Consider the following 24814-nt stretch of genomic DNA (forward strand, 5'->3'; position numbering starts at 1 on the left):
GAACCCACGACCTCCCACATCCGAGGCGGACGCTCTAACCACTAGGCCACCGGGGCGGTTGATCACCGAATCAAGATGATTGGATAAAATATTAGCAAGAAAAATATGGTGGAGTTTGAATCAAAGAAAATAGCAGCTATTGAGCTAGTTATACCAATAAGAGTCATCAGATATGAAATTGTTAAAACTTTTGATGAATCTTTTTGGATTTTATTTCTAGCAGACGATGAAAAACTGAAAGTTTGGATCAAATATCTCAATTCAATTTTCCATAGAGCGATCAAAAATCTTCCTGATAAAAAGAAAAAAAGACTGTGCTATCTAATTGATTTGCAATGCTATCTTTATCGATAGATACGATTTATAGTACTGTTCTAGATAAAATTTATACTTGACCGATGTCACCACGACTATCACTAACACATTCTACTTGATGTTGTTTTGATAACGGTTTTCATACTTGCTTATTCTTGTTGGCATGTTATTAGTTAACATACTATCATTTATTCTAAATTCACGTATTATATTAAATCGTCCATATCGTACTTAAGATCGAATTTGATCTAACAACATTTTTGTAAGTCACACTTGCGGTTTTACACGCACTTTTTGTCTCTAATCGATGCTCAATTCGTTTACACGACGCGGCAATAGAAACACCAACGACGGATATTATCAACAAGAACGGATTTACGAGATCCTGTCAACGCCAACGGAATGTACGATATCACACGTTAGATTCTGTTGTAATATTTGTAACGTCGCTTTACACACCAAAGTCTTTTGTGATAAAACTTGTAATATTGCATTAACGCATGAAGTTTGGTTTTCGGAATATTTTCAGAGACATGATTAAAATCTATTGTTTGCGCTTTCATCATTATCGCTTACATTATAGTATAAGTTGTACTACCAACAATTGAATCAAGAAGCTGTCTAAATTTATCGTTTCCGGGATCTGCCAGAAAATGTCTGTACTTGCAATATACATCTGATGATGTGTCATCATATCGACGATCTGTTAATATCTCATCTTTTATTAGCCAACTGTATGAATCAAACTTGCTTTTAATACCACTAACGTCATTTACCAAGCTTGCGTAAACTTTTATTCTATTTTATCAATAAATGCTATTACTAAACCTATATTTCGTGTGCTAAAATTTTTAAGCACAAGATGTGGTCTAACAATTGCGTATGCTGTGACAAATTTTGGCAGTATTACATTTTTAAGAGTATCTTCACTTTTAAGATTCATTCCAATAAGAATAGTAATTTCTTCTAGTAATCTGGAATATACGGATGAGTTCAACAAATCCAATTTCGCCGTAGTAATCAAGTAATGTTAGTTGTCTAGAGCGTTTGAGTGTTGGTGGTGGAACATCCTCAACTTCAGTTTGATGAAAGTAAGTTAAACGATCACAAAACAAAGTACGCGGATAGAATATTAATTTTACATTTATGTTTCAAATGCGCAGCACAACAGTCTTTTCAAAGTTTAATTGCAAAGCACATCAGGAAAACGTACGTGTACATCTGCACTCGACTGTGACAGACAGAGGTTGCCATAGCGTAAATATGAATGCGTATGTAAACCTGTGTTCAAATAGGTGTTTATTTCTTTCAGATAAATTATATGATGTTATTGGAGAGCGAGGTATTGGAAACGTCGTGTTGATAATATTTATTCTCGGATAACATTCAAAATGTTGGAGTTTTACTTTATTATAGCTTGTACCCTTTTTATTGACGGTAGGTATGTTAAGCATGTGCGTGTTTGTGTGTGTATTTTTGTATCGCTTTTGTATAAAGGGTATATGGACATTTTCTCTTTAAATTTATGAATGACCTTGTGAAAGATTCAGAGCAACACCGCCAGTATCAGACACATATATAGATGAAGTGGAATCAAATTAATTCCGATCTTGAATATTAGAACAACAGAGCCGAAGGACAATAAATAAAGATACAAAATGCATGTTGATATGTGCATCAAATAAACACAGTAGACAAACACGACAGATTAACGAAGATAGGCCACGATATATATATATATATATATATATATATATATATATATATATATATATATATATATACGAAAATTTCTTTCATCTAAAATAGCATTATTAAATGAACTCAGGGTCACCAACTCCAAAATATTCTGGTAATCTATTTTAATATATTTTACCAGTTATGGACTACCTAATCTAATTTTCCATACTACTATTTTCAGATTAAATTTAAACCTTTTAATTTTTATTTTGTTCAAATTTGTGCATTTTTCGTTAATTTTCGTATATATTCATCCATGTATGACCACGTCAGTTTAGTTAGAAAGCATGACACGTACCTTTACACGTTATTGATACCAGATTAGACATTTAAGGATACCTATTGCCGATAAAAATGAAGGACACAGTGTCCTTGACTTAACGAGAATACATATAGCCGATAACAATGAAGGACACTTTGTCCTTCACTTAAAAGAGAACTATTAGTGCCGTTTCCCGAAATAGAGATTGAAAGAACAGACTTCACTTCTAAAATGGTTGAGAATTAAACACTAATGGTTAGCCCTTGAACGGATGAAAGTAATCTTTCCATGATTTTCTGAAAGATGTTACCGCAATGATGCTGTACCAGCATAATTTGAGTACAAGTAATTCTAGAATTCTAGTGGTTCTTATTTTTCTTAAATATTGGAATTTTCAAACCTTGCAATCCATTAGCTAAAAACAATTCTGTGCCAGATTGATTTTGATTTCCCATTGACATATAGGGAAATACCCGCTTGTTCCTGAATACTATATATACTTCTCTATAGTGAAGTTTTAGTATGTGTTGTCAGGATGCCAACGTCATGTTCTATGCCATAGGTTTAATAAAAAGATTGTTTGATGGTAAGTAAGGACACAAATCCTAGAGAATGTATATATCGTTTGATGAACATGTAAAACATGCTAAAAACTATGTAATACAAAGTGTAAGAATATGAGCATACAGAGAGCAGAGGTATCCCACTAGGTCATGGAGTATCAAATTTAGTTGGTTTGAAGGGATTCAGTATGGCTGCCTGAGCTAGTATCTAGTGTAAATCTCTCTCAACTGGTGGAGTTTTTCTTTAAGTTACAAATGTAATGGAGTAAATCATGTTAGAAATATTAGTGTTTGAACGTTTCCTGATAGGATGTATGTACTCAGAATTCCTGTGGACGATGTAATTCAGAAGGAAAACCCTTGTTTCATATTTTATCGAAAAGTTTTTGGCATTTTTTCTATGATGTGTTAGGACCTACAGTGACTATCTGAGACGAATCCCTATTGTATGTGGGTGCTTGCTGTAGAGACATTCATGTATTTAGGTTACTAGTAGCCTAATTGACAAAATTTTCATGACAAAAACCTAAAGTACTTGCTACTCTAATATTAGCACCATGAGTAATAAGAAAACAGTTCAGACCGCCCTCTACTCAAGTCAGCAAGGGCAAAGGAAGTTCAAAACCTCAAACCAGGTCAAGCAATAACTCAGAATCCAGTGCCAAACAAGACTCAGGAGTCCTAATTATGAACACTGAGGAACTGAGTGTTGTTTACCAAATCCAGAGAGATTTGCAACATATTAAATAAACCCTGAAATCGACCGTGACAAAGGAAGGCATCAATTTGTTGTTTACAAGAGAAGGATTAAATGGGATAGTGTCAGGCATTGTGTATCAAGTGTTTGCCAAAATGACAATGGAGTTAAAAAGAGAACTGAAGCAACAAATAAAAGATGGGATGACAGAAACACGAAAAAGGATGATGTAATCGTTAGTGTTTGAACATTTGAAAGAAAAATTAGACAATTCAAAAACGGACAATGTAAATTTGCAAGAACTTAAACCCACAGCACATCGGGCCAACAAGGTAATTCAGAAATCAAATCAAAATGAACAATACTCTAGAAAAACCAATAAGAAAATATTTAACATGTCGGAGACACAAAGTGTAAATTTCAAGACCGAAATGGTCCAGTTAGTAAAGGAAATTACAGATAAAGACGTACATGAGAGTGATATACTCGCCATCAATAGACTTCCAGGATCCACTGAGTACCAAAACTAGTAATTATGAAATTTATGAATTCTGAGGCTAAAATAGCCATCGTAAAGGACTAAAGAAAACTGAAAGAAAACTATTCCATAAAAATGACTGAAGAAGTAACCCGACTAAACATGAATCTCGTTGACAAACTCTCTAAGTATTCAAAGAGAAAATCTGCCTGGAACTTTAATTGCCGGGTCTATGACATGACAAAATCACGGAGAAGACTCTGATTTGATCGTTTCAATAACACTGATGCAGTGATAAATTCCAAATCATAGATAGCATGTATGATTAAATGGTATCATTAGACTTTTCTCTTCTCCACCTTTCAACATGTTCAAAAAAGCGTAATCTTTGTAAAATAATTGCAGTTACTTAAGCTGATAATTGAAGGGGAATTTCCTTTGGTCGGAACATAATCATGTGATCATACCCAATTACGTTTATTTATGTATGAAGTGTACGGAGAACTACTTTACACTAATTTTATTAAATAGAGTCACGTGCACAGGAACTAAAGTAAACACTCACCTGGCAGGCATACCCACTGCATGCGGTTTAAACGAAATAAAAACGGCGGGTTTATATTGTATTTCGAAAATGTAATAAATTGCTTTGACAGAATCAATAACACCTGTTTGCTGTTTTTCTGAGTATAAATAATTCTTTCTTTGACTAGATTTGAAAATGACAAGCTGGGAAACTCAAAATCTGCCAAGAACACTGGGGCTACAGCACCTTCACTGCAGCTTGTTACGAATGAATTGAAAACTATAGGTAAATAGATATAGGAATTGGGAAGAGGGGGCTCATAGACTAACATTATAACAATTGGATTCACAGTCCTCCAGTGTCAGACGCCGACCTTGATAGTGACCATTTTGGGGTGGATGGCAGATCCGCTAAATCACCCCATCGTAACTGTCATGGTCGATGTCTTTTATTGTTTGACTATTGGACCCCCATCGCTATGACCATTTACTGGCAGTCTTAATTTTATTTGTAAGTAGCCCCCTGTAGGTATCCTGAACTGTTAATCAACTCGAACATAGATTTAAAGACACGGGAATTGGTTACTCACGTATCTGGACAAGAATGATTTGGCCAAGTCACAATGAACATATGTTAGAATCAAATCCAAGAGGCATTCATATGTCAAACAAAACAACACATCCTTTGCTTTGAATATTGTACATATCCTCGGATCACATATGCCAATTTAGATAAATGCTTAGGACCATGCTGTGGAATGTTGAAAACCTTAGATCGTCAACCATTGGTAGAATATTTTGTTTCATTTGACGCCAGAACAAAAATTCATAATCTTAAACAAGCTCCAAAACTGATTGAAAATATCCTTTTTTAATAAAAAGAACCACAAAAATAACAATTTAAAAAAAAGTTATAAATAATTCCAATTATAAGAGTTTAATATTACTGGGGCGTTATTTGCTGTTTCATTCGGCAACTCACAGTTTATACATAGATAACTCAGAACAAAGCATTAAACTCTTAATTATTCCGCATTTTGTGATGATTGTGCTGAGTTTGTAAATACCTTTTTATACCTTGGGCAAACGACATTTATTATTATAAATATCATGATATGTCTTAAAGTATCAAAATAAATATATAAAACTGGTGTTATGACTAAAACAAATACTTCATCAATTATTAATGTAGCAACAACATTTTCAAACAAGATCTGCATTATTGAGCCCGCACTGAGGTTTGTCTCAGGTGTATTTCTTTACTTATTTTTAAATATTTTTTTCTCATTATCTCATTCATTTAGCTAAACAAATTGCTTGCTTGTGTTTTTGTTTCAAATATTTATTTATTTCTGCACCTTCATATTCGGTTGGAGGAGGTAGGCATACTATTGTACAGATGACTGCTCTTATATATACTCTTTGTGCAAGCAAAGGTCTTCATTATCCAACTAAATCTTTGCTAGTCTAGAAATTTAAATTGTAACTGGAAAATATGAGTATTAGTTCACCTGTGTCTGAGTAACATGAATAGTATTACTAAGACTTATTCTAAGTATTACTAAGTCTTTGACTGCCTTAATCTCACTCTACCTCCTGGAATATCAGTAACACAGCTCAACATGAAGAAGCACTTTCTAGTCCTTAACTAAATATGACGATGGGATGGGTAAGTTATTATTTGTGTAATGCATGTTGCTGGGTGGGTTGAACTTAATAACGTTAAAATAATATATATATATATATATATATATATATATATATATATATATATATATATATATATATATATATATAGAGAGAGAGAGAGAGAGAGAGAGAGAGAGAGAGAGAGAGAGAGAGAGAGAGAGATTAGCATTAACACAAACAATCTTCCCAACTTTTATTTTTTTATGTGTATAGGTATGCATTAGGTTACCAAAGGTTCCACCATAACTCGTTCTCTCTTTGTTCTGTAGTGTACGTTTGTGTGAAACACTAAGGTATATGGCATATTGATAATCATACATGTTGTGATTCTCACCTCCCAAACGGTTAAGGGAAATCACTGCACTTCTCCAGGTTTACTTTAATGTGTGTGTGTGTGTGTATGTGTGTGTGTGTGTTTACTGTAGTCTCTTCCTGTCTAGAGTCAGTTCTAGGTAGACATTTTCCTGTCAGATATCAAATCACTCATGTTTTTAGTAATATATTTGAAATGTTTATTAATCTATATGTTGTATTTTCTACCACTTTCTGTATTGATAACAAAACATGATGAATTTTATACTTTGATTGTGCAAATGGATAGCCCAAACATATTAATACTATTTGCCAACTGTTGGGGACTTTGTCAAATGAAAGGATGTTTATGATTATCTTAGAAAAAAATCAGTGCAATGTATATTGCTTACAATTTGATATTGTTCAGTGGTTAAGGTTTCATATATTAGAGCACAATAGGATTATGAATGTATCGTAAATTTTTACGGATCCAACTCTCAAGGACTTTTGGAATAATTATATTTTAATAACAACTTTGAGTATGATATAAAATAATGTAGAAAGGATACTGATGGTAATTTGATTACGTTAGATATTCTAATTGGTGAAAGGAACTTCACTTTAATTAATGTATATGGGCCAAATAATGATTGCCATTAATTTTACAATAATATAAATGATATTATATATGGATATGAAAATGATTCTATTATTATATGTGGGGACTTTAACTTGGTTCAAGATCCAGAATTATATTCATATAATTATAGTAATTTAAATAACCATAATTATAGAAATGCATTATTAAATATACAATAAACTTTGGTCATGTGGATTCATTTAGAGTATTGATTGCAAGATCTAAGAGATATACATGGAGACGAAAAAGTCTGCTTAAACAAGCAAGATTGGGTTTCTTTCTCGTGTCAGAATTTATTATGCGAAATATAGGAAAAGTGACATTTGAACCAAGTTTTAGGTCTGACCACTCCATGATAACAGTGTATTTGAATTCAAATAATTTCATAAGAGATAAAGGTCTGTGTAAATTTAATAACAGTTTACTGTATCATAAAAGATATATTGATGAAATAAAAGAATAAAATTATATTATCATATAACACTGTTCTACAATCAACATGCTTCCGAAATAAATTTAGTCAAACATTACTAATTTTGGGTCACTGAGAACGAAAATGATACTTAAAATTGTTGATTGACTCTAGTTTTAAAGATATGAAACTGGGTAAGTATATAGGGCCCTTGACATGGGAATGGCGGAGGATAAGTAAGGTATAAATGGAAGGGATCTTAATTTAAACCAGAAATTACTACAATCATCTTTGATTGGATCTACGAATAAATATATGACCGGGTTCGAACAGTACTTGCTTTTTAGGCACAACAATGATTGATGCAATGTGAAGTTGGTATTGCGTCATACATGATATGAATTGAATCATTTTATTCCTAGAAGTCGTGGATGATACAATCAGAACTAAGCTTACATCACTCTATTGAACAAATTGCCCTATATCAGCTCTAGAAATAATACATTGTCGTACTCTCTTATTTGTCAGTGTTTGCTTTTGCAAAGGGACACATTTATGTTTAACCAAAGTGAGCAAATATGCCTTGTACTTGTGTGAACAATGCAGATAACTTCTGCTATGTTTGTGGTGAAATGACTTTTGCATCACAAATGTGCAATATAACCACTATGGTTAAGAAAGTCTATCACCTTTATTTTGGCTGCTACATTGGAGATCAGGACAGAAGGTGGGACCCACGCATATGCTGCAACACTTGTGCAACAAATTTTCACAAGTGGTTGAACAGAAAAGGAAATCTATGCTTTTTGTAGTGCCAGTGGTTTGGAGATCGCCAATAGATGCTGTCAGCAATTATTACTTCTGCGTGGTGCCTCCAGCTGGGAAAGGTGTGTCAAAGAAGAAACATTGGACTGTGCCTTATCCAAACATTACATCAGCTATACGCCCAGTACACCACGGGGAAGGCCTGCCGGTTCCTGATGCACCACAGTGTCATTCACACTTGAATCAGACGAGGAAGAGAGAAAGAAAATGAAACTTCTAGTCCTACGTCATCAATGTCACATGACCCATATTTTCTCATATTCGTCGACTGAACCACATATCATAACACAAGGTGAACTGAATGACCATGTCAGGGATTTGCAACTATCCATGAGCAAGGCAGAGCTGTTGGGCTCCAGACTACCGCAGTGGAATCTCCACGCTGGTAATGTTAGGGTTTCCATGTTCCGTGACCATCAAAAGGATCTTGTCCCATTCTTCTTCATGGAAGATGATCTTGTAGACTGCAACGACCAGTGTAATCGGTACACTTTCCCTATAGCGTGTGCAGTTCCATAATTTTGATATTATAACATGTGAACATATCATTTCATGTGATTCTGATTGGTCCAAATCAGCCCATAAAATTATTGTGCAGTATTCTCTTTAGCGATTGGCTGTGAACGTGGAAACAATTTTGAACCACTCCTTCTGAAATTTGTTGATTTCAATTAACATTTTGGAGATCACTTTTCCATTCGACTCAGGAATGGAACTGTGGACAAAAGTGGCCACGTCTGTCTGAATAAAACCAATTTATGACCACTGGCGCTTGTTATGTCAAGTATAACATATGATAACATGAAAACTGGCTAAAACCCCAAGACAAGGACAACAGCAACAAGAAGTAAAACTAAGAAGATTGCTCCGCTCATATCGGGATCTGTGCGGTCGTGTTGGAGGGGGGAGGTAAACATGTGGCATGGAATCCACCTTATATACAAACGTGATTTAAATAATAACATACAGAAGTAATTAAACTCACCTCTGTTCACAAAAGAATATGGACATAAACAGGTCTCCAAGCTGACAGAAGTTTAACCAACCACTGCATATTTGCGCCGTAATTATGTGATACACTGCTATTCCAACTCAAGTACTGTAAATATCCGATCACAAATAGATAAGAGTACATATGGGAATCTCTGCTTCCAGTAAACCGTCTTTTGCATGCACATTTCAACAATGTAATGTTTAGTTATGAAAGTGACATGTTTGCTTACGTAAACATGGATCGTCTACTGCAATTTAACAGGTACTTCATCAAACAATGCGACATTACGCTCATTGGACATACTGTGTTGAAAAATGATTTTGCATGTGTAAAATGTTCTGTTTATTCAGATGGACGCTTGTTCTTTGTCTTATAGTTTGTAAGAAAAGAATAATCTACTTTTAACGTTAACACTAGTTCAACTTTGTTTGGTGACTATTTTTTATGCACAACAAATGAAAGGTACAGCATCTATCAGAATTAATGAAATTATTCGTTCTTCCTTCTATCTAATTAATTTCCACTGAAATCGAAACTATATGATAAAAAGAACATCAAATGGGTAAAGATTAAATTTATGAAACTTTATGAAACTCACCAAGGCTCGCAAAAGCTGGATACTATTCAACTCGTTTCATAAATTCAGTATTAACTCATTACCCATTTTAGATTCTCAATATATGCTGCAAAGGATTTTGATGGGAATGTTGACAATGTAGTGAATTCAGATCTAAAAGTGACTTATTAGATTCATGTTTTTTATACGTTGTTCATAGAAATCCATAGGATAAAAACAGTTCAAATGCTTCATAAGAAAAATCTAAATTAAAACAGGAAATAGAACTTGTGCAGCAATTACAGTCCACATGAATGGTTCCATAGGATCTTATGATTCTGAAATATTGGAGTCCTATAAGTTTTAGACAAGATAAGCTTCAAGGAAGTATTATTAGATTGAGAGTAAAATGGATAGAAGATGTTGAGAAGCCAACGAAATATGTTTGACACCTAGAAAACAGAAATTATGGTAATAAAATAATTACAAAATTAATTACAGATGAAAATGTAATTATTACTGGTCCATTTGACATTCTAAAGGAAGTAAAAGAGTATAATAATAAACTGTAGAATGATGAAAAAGAGGTAGATGAAATAGACTTAGAGGACATTCTCTAAAAACCATAAAATTACTATACGTAACCTAGAGAGCAATCTTTAAGATTAGAAGACTGAGTTACCCAAATGAAAGTATTTGATTTTACTGTTGAATGTATGACAAATAGCAACAGCCCTGGATCAAATGGTTTCACAGCTGAAAATTGTAATGTCTTTTGGATTGATATTGGGGAATTTGTAGTGAGAACAATTAACGAAGCATATGCAACTGAATCATTTTCAACTGATTTGAGACAAGGTATTATAACTTGCACACCTAAAAAGAATAAACCTAAGCAGTACCTGAGGAACTAGAGTCCAAATTCTCTACTTAATGTTGTATGCAGCCTAGCATCAGGATGTATTGCCAAACGATTTAAGTCACTACTGAATGAAATAATATATAAGGATTAAACTGGTTTGTAAAAGGAAGATACAAGGATTTTATATAATACTATGCACAGTACAGAAGAGTTACAACGTCCGTGTGTATTATTAATAATTGATTTTGAAAACACATTTTATTTTATTTCATGGACATTGATTCATAATGTTCTAACTTTATAATTTTGGACCAAGTAAAAGGCACTGAGCTAAAACAAATTATTGCAATGTCGCATAGGCAGTTTTACAAAATGGCTTCCTCTCGGAATTTTCCACATTTGATATAGGTTGTCGACCGGGTGATCCAATATCGCCATATCTCTTCGTAGTATGCACAGGAATATTGTCTATACAATTAAAGAAGAACGTATCAAGTTAAAAGAAAAAGAATATTTACTGTTACATGTTGCAGACGACACTAATTTAGTTCTTGATGGCTCTTATGAATCGTTGGAATCCTCTACTGAAGTACTGAGCTTCTTTGCAATGATTTCAGGACTGAAATTTGACATTGCCAAAACAAAAGCAGTTTGGATAGGAAGCAAGATCTACAGAGAAGAAACATGTTACTAAAGGTTAAAGTTACATTGGTTAACTTGATTGATATTATTGGGCATAATGTTTTCTCTGGATTTAGATACAATGGTAAGCATGCATTTTGAAGATAAAACAGAAATAATTAAAACTGGTTCAAAACATTTCGGAAACTTATCCTTAACATCAACTGGTAAAATAAGACTTTTGAAAACCTTAATTATTCCAAAGCTTAATCATGTCTTCATGTCATTGCCAAATCCTCCACAAATATCAGAAAATTGCATGATTTATTGTTCACCTTTATATGGAAATCAAATATAAACAAAGATAAAATAGAGGTTATGGTTTAAACTCGTTTCAAAGGTGGCTTGGTGACGACAGATATTGATAAATTTATATTAGCTATGAAAATAACATGGATTCTTAGAGTTCTTCCCCTAACAGAAAGTAAGTCTATTTATTCTAATATGAAATATGCGAGATTAGATACCTGTTCTTACTAGGAGATGAAAATGTGATGACCTTACCTAAAAGGAAAAACAAAGCTTTTTGGTGTGATATTTTACTAGGTTGGAAGCTGTTAATAGAGAAAAATTTATAACCCAGACAGGAGAAGATGTTGTGAAAACAAGGGTATGGATGAACTCCATTATAAGGATGAACAAGGTACCAATTTACTATAGGAACTGGTTTGAATATAATGTAATCAGATCAGGAAACTATGATTGACTCTGATAGCTTTAAAGCTATATATGGTCTCCGGAGGAATTGTATTGCATTTCAAATGATAAGTCAGTGTGTAAAGTAGTTGAGTAATACGTTAGATAAAACGGCACTGATATGACCATTTATCCCTTTTCGTTCAGAAACTGTATTTAATAACATTAAACGATGTTTTCCTACACTATATTTACTGTCCCTAGACTATGTTAGATGTAAGTCGACCTGGGGATGGTTCTCCGACCCAGAGGTCAACATAATATGGGGACAATAAAAAGGTCTACTAAACTGTTAAAAAAATTGCAAGGTCTCGTTTATTTTATATTTCTAGTGCATCTATCCTAACAATGCGTGCTCTATCGAATGAAGGAAAGGTCTATAACAATTCATTATCTTTTAATGGGTGGATATACATTAACTTTCAGTAGGTATATATGTTTTTCAGTAATTCCCATTTTTTAAAAAGGTTCTGTGGTGATCAATGCATAGAGATTGTACAAAACCTCTGGAACAACACTAACAGAGGGTGTTGAAATAGATCAACTTCGCAATGATAGGTTATCGCCGTCGTTCCCGGAGCAAACGCACCAGAGCCGACACTTTCCGTATTACTATGGACGTGAAATATTTTCACGAATCGGGGGGGGGGGGAACCTTAATTATATCCAATGAAAGTGTGATGTTCTCCAAATCCTGTTTTTAAGGTACATTTCTCTGTTTGCCAATGATCGTAAAAACCGTCTGGTTGGTAAGACGACAATCATCACTCTATTAGTTCCACTTAATAAACAACTCATGTACGGAAGTAACTGTAATAAAGTCTTCCGTCGACGTCTGACTTACTCTAATAATCTCGAACTTCGAATAAGGCCGTTCATACACTTTGGATTTTATCAATCTCCTAATAAGGCTGTATGAATTCTTTCAATTTTATCGAACTTCGAATAGGTCAAAACCTTTTGGATTCTAAAACTCATTATTACTAAACTGAAATAAAGTTCTCTCACTCAGAGGAATCAAAGCTGAGCGATTTTAAACAGAGGCTCTTTTTCCGAAAGTTATTACCTTTTTTCGACCAGACGGCCTTATTACGTTGACAATAATTTGCTTCCACTTCAGTACTTCAGAAAAACAAATACTCATTACAATCGTGTTTATCAAACATTAGATAATGTCATTAATCCCTGCACAGGTCTAACAAGTATAAATCTACAGCTCTGGTGGTACATTAATCTAAGACTTCTATTTAATGCTTCTGAACTAGATTTTGTGCCACAAATGCAACTTTTTCCAAAGATGTTCAATAATATATGAAGTTGTTGTTTGATGACGTTAATTCTTTCAGATGCCGATCTTAACGAAATATATTACCAACAAAGTTGATACTAAGTAGTCCAGATCACAAAACGTTTGGAAAGCCGACAAGGTTGGGCTTTGGATGAATTTCTCGCACTTCTTGTACAACTACATTCGTTTCATCAGTCTTAATATTTCAAGTTCATTACCATGACTGTTGTCAGGCAAATGTTTTTTATTTGTTGTTTGTTTTCTTTTATGGTCTATGTCTGCTGAACACAAATTCTGCTAACTTATATCTCCCTTTTGTATTTATCTCTGTCTCCAACCCCTCCTTCCAACAGCATAAACTCTCTCTCTCTCTCTCTCTCTCTCTCTCTCTCTCTCTCTCACACACACACACACACACACATATATATATTCAGTGATCACTGGTTCCTTTTCAGCCATACCGGTGGTGGCTGCCGAATTTTGTCAGTACGGCTACGCTACTAACTATTATGACTACAGCACCTACGACTTAACACTCTGTGAATATGGGTGTTGTGGCAGTAAATACAGCAGCTACAACGACGTCTGTTGTCTGTAAGTAATATATATATATATATATATATATATATATATATATATATATATATATATATATATATATATATATATATATATATATATATATATATATATGATCCACCGCACAACCGACGACACGACTAACCCCAATACTCATAATAAGTACATGAAACACTCACGCTCATCCACTCATCCCCCTGAGAACGTCATGCAAAATGTATTCACCCTCTAACAGTGCTTACAGCTTAGGTAGCAACAAGAACTGTCGCACTGACGAACGAATCTGACAGTATATATATTGTTATGTATATTTGATTTAATTTATATTTGATGTAATTTAATTGTCTGTAAGTTTTAAAATCTTTTTATTTTTAATTTCCTTAAAAATAATGTGATTTTATTTACTAGGAATTCGATATTTTCCACATAATTCGTTTTGACCTGACTTTTTCATAAACACTTAATAATGAAAACAGTTTCTATTTTTGACTTAGTTTCCGACCTTGATTCAGAAATCACTGTGACAAGTACACAACTTTCTATTTTTATTTTATTATTGGAGTAAAATGATTGGTTTTTATCAAGGTCATACTGAGAGTACGTGATGTTTAGATGTAGACAGCCCTTTTTTTCTTCGCAATTCTAGGTTTTCCGAAATTGCGCAGTATTTAGATTTAATAGCGATGTTTAGAGAGATATTTCTCAGCTTGGGCTTTTACCTTGGACACTGGAAAAGTGTTTGTTTGTCACAGGTTTGGAGTTATATTTTAATTTTTAATCAAATTATTAGGATTCAAAGATTAATTATTTTTCCTGGAAATATTTGAGTGCTCATACAGAATTCTGGGGCAAGGACATTTCTTTACATTTTATTCGGAAATTCAAACAGCGGAATATTATTGTCTGTGGAAAAACAAACATCTGTAAACACATCAGCGTTATACTGACTACAGTATATGTCATCACCGACTACTAAGGTGGAGTTTGTTGTTACAGGAATATGGTATTGACATCAGGCACATCAAGTGAAAAGATAACGTAATACCAGACACACTTTCCCGTGTATAACAATGTATTATTTCATGTATAATTAATCTATGGTAAAAAGAAAGTTTTAACATATAAATCTTTCTTTTTCTTTATGTGAGAAGTGTTATGTATATTTGATTTAATTTATTTTTGATTTAATTTAATTTATTTCTTTGTAAGATTTAAAATCTTTCTATTTTTTATTTCATTACATGTCAAAAAATGTAGTCTTGTTTAGTAGGAATTCGATTTATTTCCAGAAAAAAGTTTGACCTTTACTCTTCAGTTGTAAGAACCTATAGATGACTTAGTTCCCAGCCTTGATTTAGAAATCAGTGAGAGAAGTAAAAAAACGTTTTATTTTTTTCTTATTCTTAGAGTAAAATGATTGGTCTGTGTCAACGTAATACTGGGACGACGTGCTTTTAGACGTAAATACTTCTCGAAAATTCTGGAGAGTTGACCCTCATCCGGGAATCTGTTTTCAGTTTCAAGTTACTGTATAACCTTTGTTTATACAGCTATTTCTCAGTTTGGGCTTTTTCTTTTCACTGGAAAGTGTGTGTTTGTGACCAGTTTGGGGATTACATTTTAATTTTTATTCAGATTCTTTGGATTCTAAAGGATAATTCTTTTTCGTGGAATTATTTGAGTGCTCATAAAGAATTCTTGGACAAAGACATTTATTTACAATTTATTCGGAATTCAAACACCGGAATATTGTTTTATGTAGTTCACCAAGGACTATACAAATAATAATAATAATAATGATAATAATGACGAATTTGTATAGCGTCTAATCTTTAGAAGCTCTAAGCGGTTTACAACATTAGACAACACCTATAAGATAAAAAAATATATATAATGATATGACTGCAAACACAACCACCATGAACTTAGAAAACATAAAAAAAATGCTGAAAATATTTAAGGTAGGAAACATTATTAGGTCTTTAAGTTTGTTCTAGCAGTCGAAATAATTGAGTTTTGAGAGCACACTTGAATGGGATCACTGTGTCTTTGTGTCTAAGTTCAGTGGGCAATTCATTCCACGTTGCTAGGCCCTGGTATGCAAAAGAACGCTGTCCATATGACTTTGTTTTCATAGTGGGAATAATGAGTATACGATTGTCAGAAGAGGAGCGTAAGTATCTTGCTGGTGTGTACACATGGGTGAGGTCAGATACGTATGCTGGACTAGAGTCTGTCATTGAAACGTAGCACAGAGAACAAATTTTGTGTTTGATTCTGGATCGAATGGATAGCCAGTGTAGGGTACAGAGCAGTGGGGAGGTGTACTCTGATCGTGGTATTCTAAGTATTATCCGAGCGGCTGTATTTTGAACTTTTTGAAGTTTTTGGAGTAGATATTGAGATGAACCAGACAGAATTGTTGGTACATTGTGAGAGTACTGTCCAGAGTAACACATAGGTTTCGTACTGGTTGTGTGAATTTAATGTTGGTGTTGCTGATATTTATTGTTTGAGGTAAAGGATGTGAATGTGAAAGTCTTTGTGTTGTAATCAGAATGGCCTCAGTTGTATCATCATTCATCTGCAGCTTCTTACATGTCATCCATGATTTCACATCAGAAATGCACCTCTCTACACCTTGGATGGTAGCATCAACTTCAGTTGGGTGGCTAGATTTGTATATTTGGGTGTCATCAGCGTACAATTGGTGAGACACTGCATGATGATCTATGAAACTTGAGAGCGACTGAGTGTACATAATAAAGAGAACATGTCCAAGAACAGACCCCTGTGGAACACCACAACATAGTTCAACTGGGCTGGAGTGCATTCCATTTGCAGACACAATTTGTGTGCTGTTCCAAGTATGACTTGAACCACAGTAAGGCTGTATCATGAATGCAAAATACATGCTGGAGACAGTGAAGTAACATATCATGTCGAGTGTGTCAAATGCTGCATACAAATCAAGGAAGGTGAGGACTTTAATTTTTCCGCTATCCAACGCAGAGAGAATGTCATTAAATACTTTTTGAAGAGTAGTTTCAGTACTGTGGCAAGGGCGATATGCAGATTGTACATTGCTAAAAAGACTGTTTCAATTTAGATGAGATACAAGCTGGGATAGAACAACCTGTTCTAAGATTTTTTATATGATTGAGAGATTAGAAAACTGGGAGGTAGTTCTTTAAATCGTTATGGTCTAGTGTTGGTTTCTTCAGCAGATGATTTACAATGCCAGTTTTGAAAAATGATGGGAATTCCCCTGATGAGAGAGAGGTATTAATAACATCAGTTAGTGAAGGCAAAACTGGATCTAAGCACTCAAGCAGCAGTGATGTTGGAATTGGATCAAATTCACATGACTTTGGTGAACTCTTCATGTTCAAAAGCTGCTAATGGTTGATGCTTAAATTATGTATCCCAACTGTATGGTGATGAGTCAATTGCAATTGTGGTGTCAAGCTTATCTCTAATGGTTTGTACTTTGTCAAGGAAGAAATTTGCAAACATGTCCGGAAGGTCGACTGGAGAGAAGGTAGTTGGAAGTGGTGCAGATTTGTTCCTTGATAGTAATCTCGAAGAGCTCTTTGCAGCTGAAAGTTTCCATGATCTTAGTAGTGTAGTGGGCTGATTTCGCTGCAGGGACTATATCTGTGACATTTTTCTTAGCGGTTTCATAGATTTGCTTATGAATAGTGAGTCTGGTGGAAAGCCAAAGCCTTTCAGCTTTACGGCGGTCTCTTTTAGCAGTGCCAAGTTAGTCCCTAACACTGTTATACCATGGAGAACACTTCTGAATTGATACTCTGTACTTGATAGCTGAAGCATGTTTGTCGAGCAATGAACACTGGCAGTTATCGAGTTGTTCTGCTGTAGGAGGTAAGCAAGTTGTTAGGTTAGCTTGGATGTCGTGCATTAGTTTGGTTCTATTTATCATACGGAGGTTTCTCTTAGTAGCAGATAAAGGTGGAGGTTAAGGACTGATACGTCAAGATGGCACATAATGTAGAGGTGATCTGATGCTAGTTCATGGGATACCAGGGAGGACCGTAGAATATTATCATCAGGTCTATGAAGAATCCAATCTAAAATGTGACCATGTTTATGGGTGGATTGGTTAAATGACTGTTTGAGGTTGAAACCATTAATGGAATCTAGCAGTTTTTATGTGTTTGGGTTTCCGGGACAGTCAAAGTGAAAGTTGAAATCTCCAAGAATAATAAGGTTGCCACCTATAGAATTTCCATACTCCAGGAGACTCGGAGACTGCTCCAAAAATAGATTCAGTCAGCTTGTTGTTTCTACTAGGAGGAGGGCGGTATAGGCAGAAAAAATGGACTGAACTTTGCTCCAGTGTGAGTGTGGTTTGGACTAGTTCAAACGATTTGTGGTCGAAACTGAACGTTGTGGTGTGGTTAAGACGTTTGATCATGGAGTTCTTTGTGATGACAGCAGTTCCACCGCCGCGAGAGTTGCGGGGGAACGACTTGATGTATAACTAGTGGGTGTTAGTTCCGCACACCTGGGCCCAGCGCCTGATAAGCTCTATACAGACTACTGAAGTTTTTGTCAGGACTCGAACCTGAACTCATTAGAACATTTCATTACTATGACTTATAAAATTTAATTCGTGGATTATTCCTGGATTATTTTTGGATTTGATTTCTTAAAACCTTAAGTTCTTATATTTCCATTTTTCCATTGTTTTTCCAGGGAACTAAATTATTTGTTAAATTTTTCAAAGCTTCTTGCTTTCACACTTTCTTTTGTTACTTACAGCCTAAACATGTCACATAAGAATATATATATATATATATATATATATATATATATATATATATATATATATATATATATATATATATATATATATATATATATATATATTACTTTCATCCATTCATCCAGTGTTTTGACAATATACACTTTTTACTGCTAAGTGAAAGCTATTTTTGTCAATGTAAACCTGTAGTTGAACAAAACATATATGTTCCGAAAACAATTCCTACCAATCGGTCTTTTCATTCCAGCCAAAATGTTGCCGGTATCATAGCCGGGGCAGTGATTGGGAGTCTAGTTGGGATTGCTATCCTGATTGGCCTCATCGTATTATGTTGTATTGCATCAAACAATGCAAAACGACGTACAGGTACCGTGATCCAACCTCCGAACCCTACTACACATACATTTGGTTGTAAGTAATCGAATAATTATGTGATTACTAGTGATAATTATAAAAAGGAAATAAATACTGAGCTTTATTGGAATCAAATCGCAGTGAAAACAATATTGTGCTACATTGAGCATCCAACAAAAGCAATTCATACCGAATTTAATACTTCGAGATTCAACCTTTATCTAGAATTTCATTGTACCATATTTATTTTCAAAAATGTTGAAATATCATATAAATACTCTTAATTTATATTCTTATTTTTATCTTTGCGCTTTCATGGATTGTATGTTTTTCAGCCAGATAAACGTATTCTATTTTATTATCGATTAATGTTCTCACATGTTTTCCTCTTCACCGAAGTTGAAGACAATTGGAGAATTGTAGACATCTCTTGTTTCACAATTTCAACTTTTTTGGAATGTGTGTGAAATTGCTCTCTTTTACCATAATACATTTACTACAAGTTAATGACGTCTTTTGAATAATACCGCTGTGTTTCAATTGGTTATCCACGGTATAAGTCACAATAAATAAATGAAATAATGATCACTTTAAAAATAGCACTTAAAAGAAGAAAATTACAGCTTTTGAAATATTCCTTTTTTCTCTAGAATTGATGAACTATAACATAAATGACCATTGATTACTTATTACTCATGATTGAAAATATTACTCGAAGAAGCAATAAGTATTCCCTCGGAACATCCACAGTTATATATCTCACTGATTGCTTAAAACATCACTGGTGGCGCATTGATACCATGTAAGTTTTACGGTGACTTAGACATTTGATGACAGTATGATTGTACTTCCGGCAGCTCTCTCCCTCAAAGAATAACGGACAAAAGATTAGTTGTCCTAGTACTGAAAGGTAAATTAACAATGTGCCCTGCAAATTATTTGTCCTGAAGGACACGGTTTCTTGCTGTGCAACAATTTCATTGTCGCCGAAAGTAAAGCATTTTCTCAAGGCTCCAATGTCGATGGTAGGGCAAAACACAATCTAACTTCATTGCTCCATCGTCGGCTACATCTATGAGGTGTAGTGCAGCAAGACTGGTACCTTCAGTACTAAGACGGAGCAATTTTTATCATGAAACAATCATTAAAGAGCAAATAATCATGGGTTCTTCTGAAAACGAACAAGAACGAATTAAAACAGTTTCCAAATGTTTGACGTAAACGATCAACAAGCTTACTACTTCCAGGACATAAAAATCCCACCCTCATTCCCAAGTAAACAAACAATCTTCATTGTGGTATATCTCTACAGTAAATAGCGAACCACTAATTCGCATTACTGAAGGATAAAATTTATATCCATCAAAAGTGCTTTGGTAAGTGAATGGTTGAAATTATTCAATAAGTTTAGTAAATTTCATAAAACATATAGAAGATTCTTATCAAATGAAGAAAAGAGGGAAAATTGTCTTTATTCAAAGACATTTCGATAACGTTTAGTAAAATATATCGTAAGATAATATCAGTTTTAGATTTTAGTTACTCTTCTATGTAAATGTTTTCCAGCCTGATGACTTTGCCCTCATGTCACACGTGCATACCTGCAATCAGTACATGCAAACCCAAGCGCGAGCATGCGATTGTAACACGTGAACATTAGCACGAGGCACCCGTGCAAGAGATTAGTCATGTAGAGTAGAAATCTTTGACATCCCACAAAACCGCTAATACTGATCGCTGTCCACGCCCATCTAATGTTTATCATGATTGCTTATTACACGTCGCTGAGATTGTCCATCGACGTGACAAACACATACACAAAGCCGTATGTCAAACCATACGCGAATACATAAGCGAAAACACGCTCGAATATACATCATTTGTGTCAATGTTCACGTGGTAAACAAACCGACCATTATTTTTTTAATTGTATCATAGACAAAACGTTTACACAGTAGTAAAGCCAAAATACAAATATTGGAATTGTATTACAGATATAATCTTTGAGCATGAGTACAGACCTCAGCAAACAGTGCAAGCATTGATAGGTATTATGTGCTTGCATATCATTTAATATTTGCCTGGCTCTGAGTTACTTTGTATAATCGAGTGACTGACTTTTGTATAAGGATGTATTAAATTTTGTTTAATGCACCCTTATATGTTTATACGCGTGCCATTTAATTCTCAAAGGGATAAAGTGACTTACTGACAAATGTATTCTTTTGGCATGCCTATTATTATCTCATAAGCGGAATTGTACATTTCTTGGCTTTATACACGAATCAGCCAAAGTGATACTCTTCAATGTGAAAACTAGTTGCATTAGTGCTTTGTGAAAGTGGTGTCAATATTTGAGAGACTTAGAATAATTATTCCAAAATTATGCACGATTACCATTATACTGGACAATGTATGGCTATGCATCTAATAAGTCATAAAATAGTTCTAAATGGCGTAGCTTTTACATTGATTTAATATAGGAGGAATGCATGCGTATGTTTTGTCACCAACCGCTTAACTTCAAGTATGAGTTCTTTCATTTACATATAATTTAATATTGAATGCTAGATCACGTCTTCCTTCTATCATCAGAAATTCCGGATCATGACCAGACCCGCTTTATGATCCGGATTTTCTGCTGCTAACTATTCTACGTGAATTTGCAATAAAAAATGCATTACTATGATATATATATATATATATATATATATATATATATATATATATATATATATATATATATATATATATATATATATATATATATATATATATATATTCATTTTGAAGTATTCAACGAATGTCATCAATTACATTTAACTATCTTTGGCGTTTGCATCTAAGATTATATTTACCGTTGCATGTAAGTTATCGATTCCGACCGCATTGATCAGGTTGCTAAATTTGCCGACGGTGTGTGTGACTTAAAATCAGCTAAAGATTCTTTCAACAAAAATGAAGCCGAATTCAACGCTGAATTCATACCGATTACATTTTTACTTTTCCCGTCGAATATGTTAATCCAACATTGACTCAACTAAGAAGAGAAAGAGCTCGACTGTATTTAACAACGACCATCTTGACCGCATAAACTGTCTCTGATTGAAACGATCGTTAGAGGTTAAAAGCAAAGGTGTATTTCTAAATGACCCCAGGAATGCACAATTGCCAGAGATTTAAATGTTTCTCCTGGAGATATTTTCTATGGTTGTTTCACGGTTGAACAAGTCGAGAACAGTTGGATGTTTGAAAACTTAACAGCACTTGAACAAGGTCAATCTGTTGAACAATTGGTTTCTAATAATAAAAGAACAATGATAGATCCTCAAAGCTACATAAGCAAGAAAATAATCAAAGCGGAACAACATCTGCGAGATGAATTCGCCAAGTGAACAGCGCTACTTGAAAAACACAAACTCATGTATTTCCTGAATCACCGAGGCAAAGACCGTTGGACATGATGTTGTAGTAATCTTGAATCCATTAAATGTTAATGGCACACCAATCAGAATTGTTGTGGAAAGCCATATCACTAGCAACGGTGTCTTTGGAGGGGCTGGTAGAATTATCTCATTATGGCTACATCTGCGAATATGCATCTATTCGGAACTTCTCGCGGCGGCAAAAAATTGTCGCAATACAATTACAAAGTTGTAGTCAATTGTTTTTAAAGATAAAGCGATTACTATGGCTGAGTTTGACATTGCGTTGGCTGAAATTGCAAACGACCATCATTTCCGAGCACAGCTTGGGAACCTGGAGAAGGGTTAGTGGATTTACAGACAGTAAATGTGTAAGCAATATCCTTTTAAAGTAAATAAGGTATATAAATGTCCAAACAAAACACGAAGAACTTGCATATTGTTGTAGTTGTTGTTGTTATAGGGCTTAACGCCATTTTCCAGCACGAGAGGCAATACATGACGGCCAGTATTAATGGTGGAGGAAGAACCCGGGAAAATCCCGGAAAGAACCACCGACCCACGAGAAGCTACCGGCATGCTTTCTCACATATCCACATTGGCCGAACCCGAGACTCGAACCCATGCAGACAGAGGTGCAGACCTTACATATGATACATCGCTTGTTCCTGAAAAAGAAGTGTGATAAATCTATGGTATCAGCTCAGCTGGATTGTATCAGATAGGGAATGCTGTGAAATACGTAAAACCATCTAGTATCAATCAGAAATATATGCAGTCTATAACTGAGAATATTCAGTTCATAAAAAGAAACATCTGGTGTCGACCAAAAAGCTTTCCAAGCCCGTAAGTGATTGTATACAATCAGTGACGCTTTGGGTTTTTTTATGATCTGATCTAAAACGATCAAATCATAATTAAAGAACATCATAAATAGAAGACAATATTTGAGGGCCCTTAAATATGCTGGTTATACTTGCTACAGTTTCAGCAGTATGAGTACACTATATTGGAAAATTCGGAGTATGTCATATAACAACGATATCGCAAAGAGATCAAATGATAGCAGACGATGTTGTAATTGAAATCCAGGAAGAAATGGAATTGAAAGAATGTAACTCTGTTAGTGGCGGAAGTTTAATTCATACATACCCGATATCAAGGATGTTCTACCTACACAGACCGACAGACAATTAGATAGATATATAGTTCGATGGGTCGATTAATAATAATTTTTGGTCCGTGTCCTCCATTGACTAACATATATTACATAGCTACAAATTAACTAGCATTATCTGCTATCCTAACAGTATGATAACTTTGTACTACATACCTAACAATTCTTTCTTTCCATTTCAGTGATTAATACGGCAGACACTCAAGGACAATCAACCAGCCTTCCCCCGTACGGACCTGTCGGCTATGGATATCCCGGTGGTTTTGCCCCACCAGCATATTCCCAGTATAATAATGTGCCTCAGGGAGGCACCAACCCGGCCTATCCACCTTTTCCACCGGCAGCAAAATATTAAGAGTTGATATCTCCTTCAGGATTGTTATCAGTTTCCTGCTTATTAAATTTCGGTCATATTACACGGAAGAGAGAGAGAGAGAGAGAGAGAGAGAGAGAGCAGTTTGCGTCATTCACCTTGACGTCTGGAACGTTGTCTAGCAAAACTAGATTTTATTTGGCATGCTCTGTTGCTGCTAACGTTTCACCGATATGTTAAAAACTCAAACATTTCGAACTTAGAATCATTTGCTTTTTATATAAAATAGCTATTCCTCCTAGATTTGTGTATTAAACATAAATATAATACAGTTCATATCAATGCTATTGAACATTAAAGAGAAAGTGAGTGATGTATGCACTTTTACTTACAATTAAATGTTTTTAATAAAGCTATTTTTATAATCCACCCTACACAAAAAGAGTTACGATTTTATCTGACCACCTCATAATTCTCACACTTCAACAAAAAGAAAGACTTTGAATATATTTGAATATAATGATGGAGAGACGTGTGTTGTTTTAAAGACATCTATTGTTAAAACACCATTATTTTTCGATCTCATTTAAAATATTTCACATTTCAAACACCACTGTATGTCAAACGCGTTTAAAATATTTCAGATTTATAACACATTTT

At 34.4% G+C, this 24814-nt stretch overlaps 1 protein-coding gene across 5 annotated transcripts; it reads left to right on the forward strand.

Moving 5' to 3' along the window:
- Positions 1–1563: 1563 nt before the first annotated feature.
- On the forward strand, positions 1564–24596 carry LOC149788575 (uncharacterized). 5 transcript variants are annotated; one of them, XM_089974621.1, is made up of 6 exons: positions 1608–1752; positions 4769–4866; positions 11470–11618; positions 13973–14111; positions 19133–19296; positions 24024–24596. In XM_089974621.1, exons 3-6 carry the CDS (start codon positions 11537–11539, stop codon positions 24194–24196), a joined length of 558 nt encoding a protein of 185 aa, XP_089830747.1. In that variant the 5' UTR covers positions 1608–1752; positions 4769–4866; positions 11470–11536; the 3' UTR covers positions 24197–24596. The 5 variants fall into 5 exon arrangements, with proteins under 5 accessions (XP_089830745.1, XP_089830749.1, XP_089830747.1 ...); XM_089974619.1 differs by lacking the exons at positions 1608–1752; positions 11470–11618 and adding an exon at positions 1564–1586; XM_089974620.1 differs by lacking the exon at positions 11470–11618 and having other exon boundaries at positions 1610–1756.
- The last annotated feature ends 218 nt before the right edge of the window (positions 24597–24814 follow it).

The sequence above is a fragment of the Sinohyriopsis cumingii genome, chromosome 11 (assembly GCF_028554795.1).
Source record: "Sinohyriopsis cumingii isolate HCF-2022 chromosome 11, ASM2855479v2, whole genome shotgun sequence".
In the NCBI taxonomy this organism is placed as follows: Eukaryota; Metazoa; Mollusca; class Bivalvia; order Unionida; family Unionidae; genus Sinohyriopsis; species Sinohyriopsis cumingii.

Coding starts and splice junctions, on each gene's coding strand:
- LOC149788575 (XM_089974620.1), top strand. CDS start 1,707: ATGTTGGAGTTTTACTTTATTATAGCTTGTACCCTTTTTATTGACGGT. Junction 1,757..4,768: donor ACCCTTTTTATTGACGGTAG/GTATGTTAAGCA, acceptor TTCTTTGACTAG/ATTTGAAAATGACAAGCTGG. Junction 4,867..13,972: donor GAATGAATTGAAAACTATAG/GTAAATAGATAT, acceptor GTTCCTTTTCAG/CCATACCGGTGGTGGCTGCC.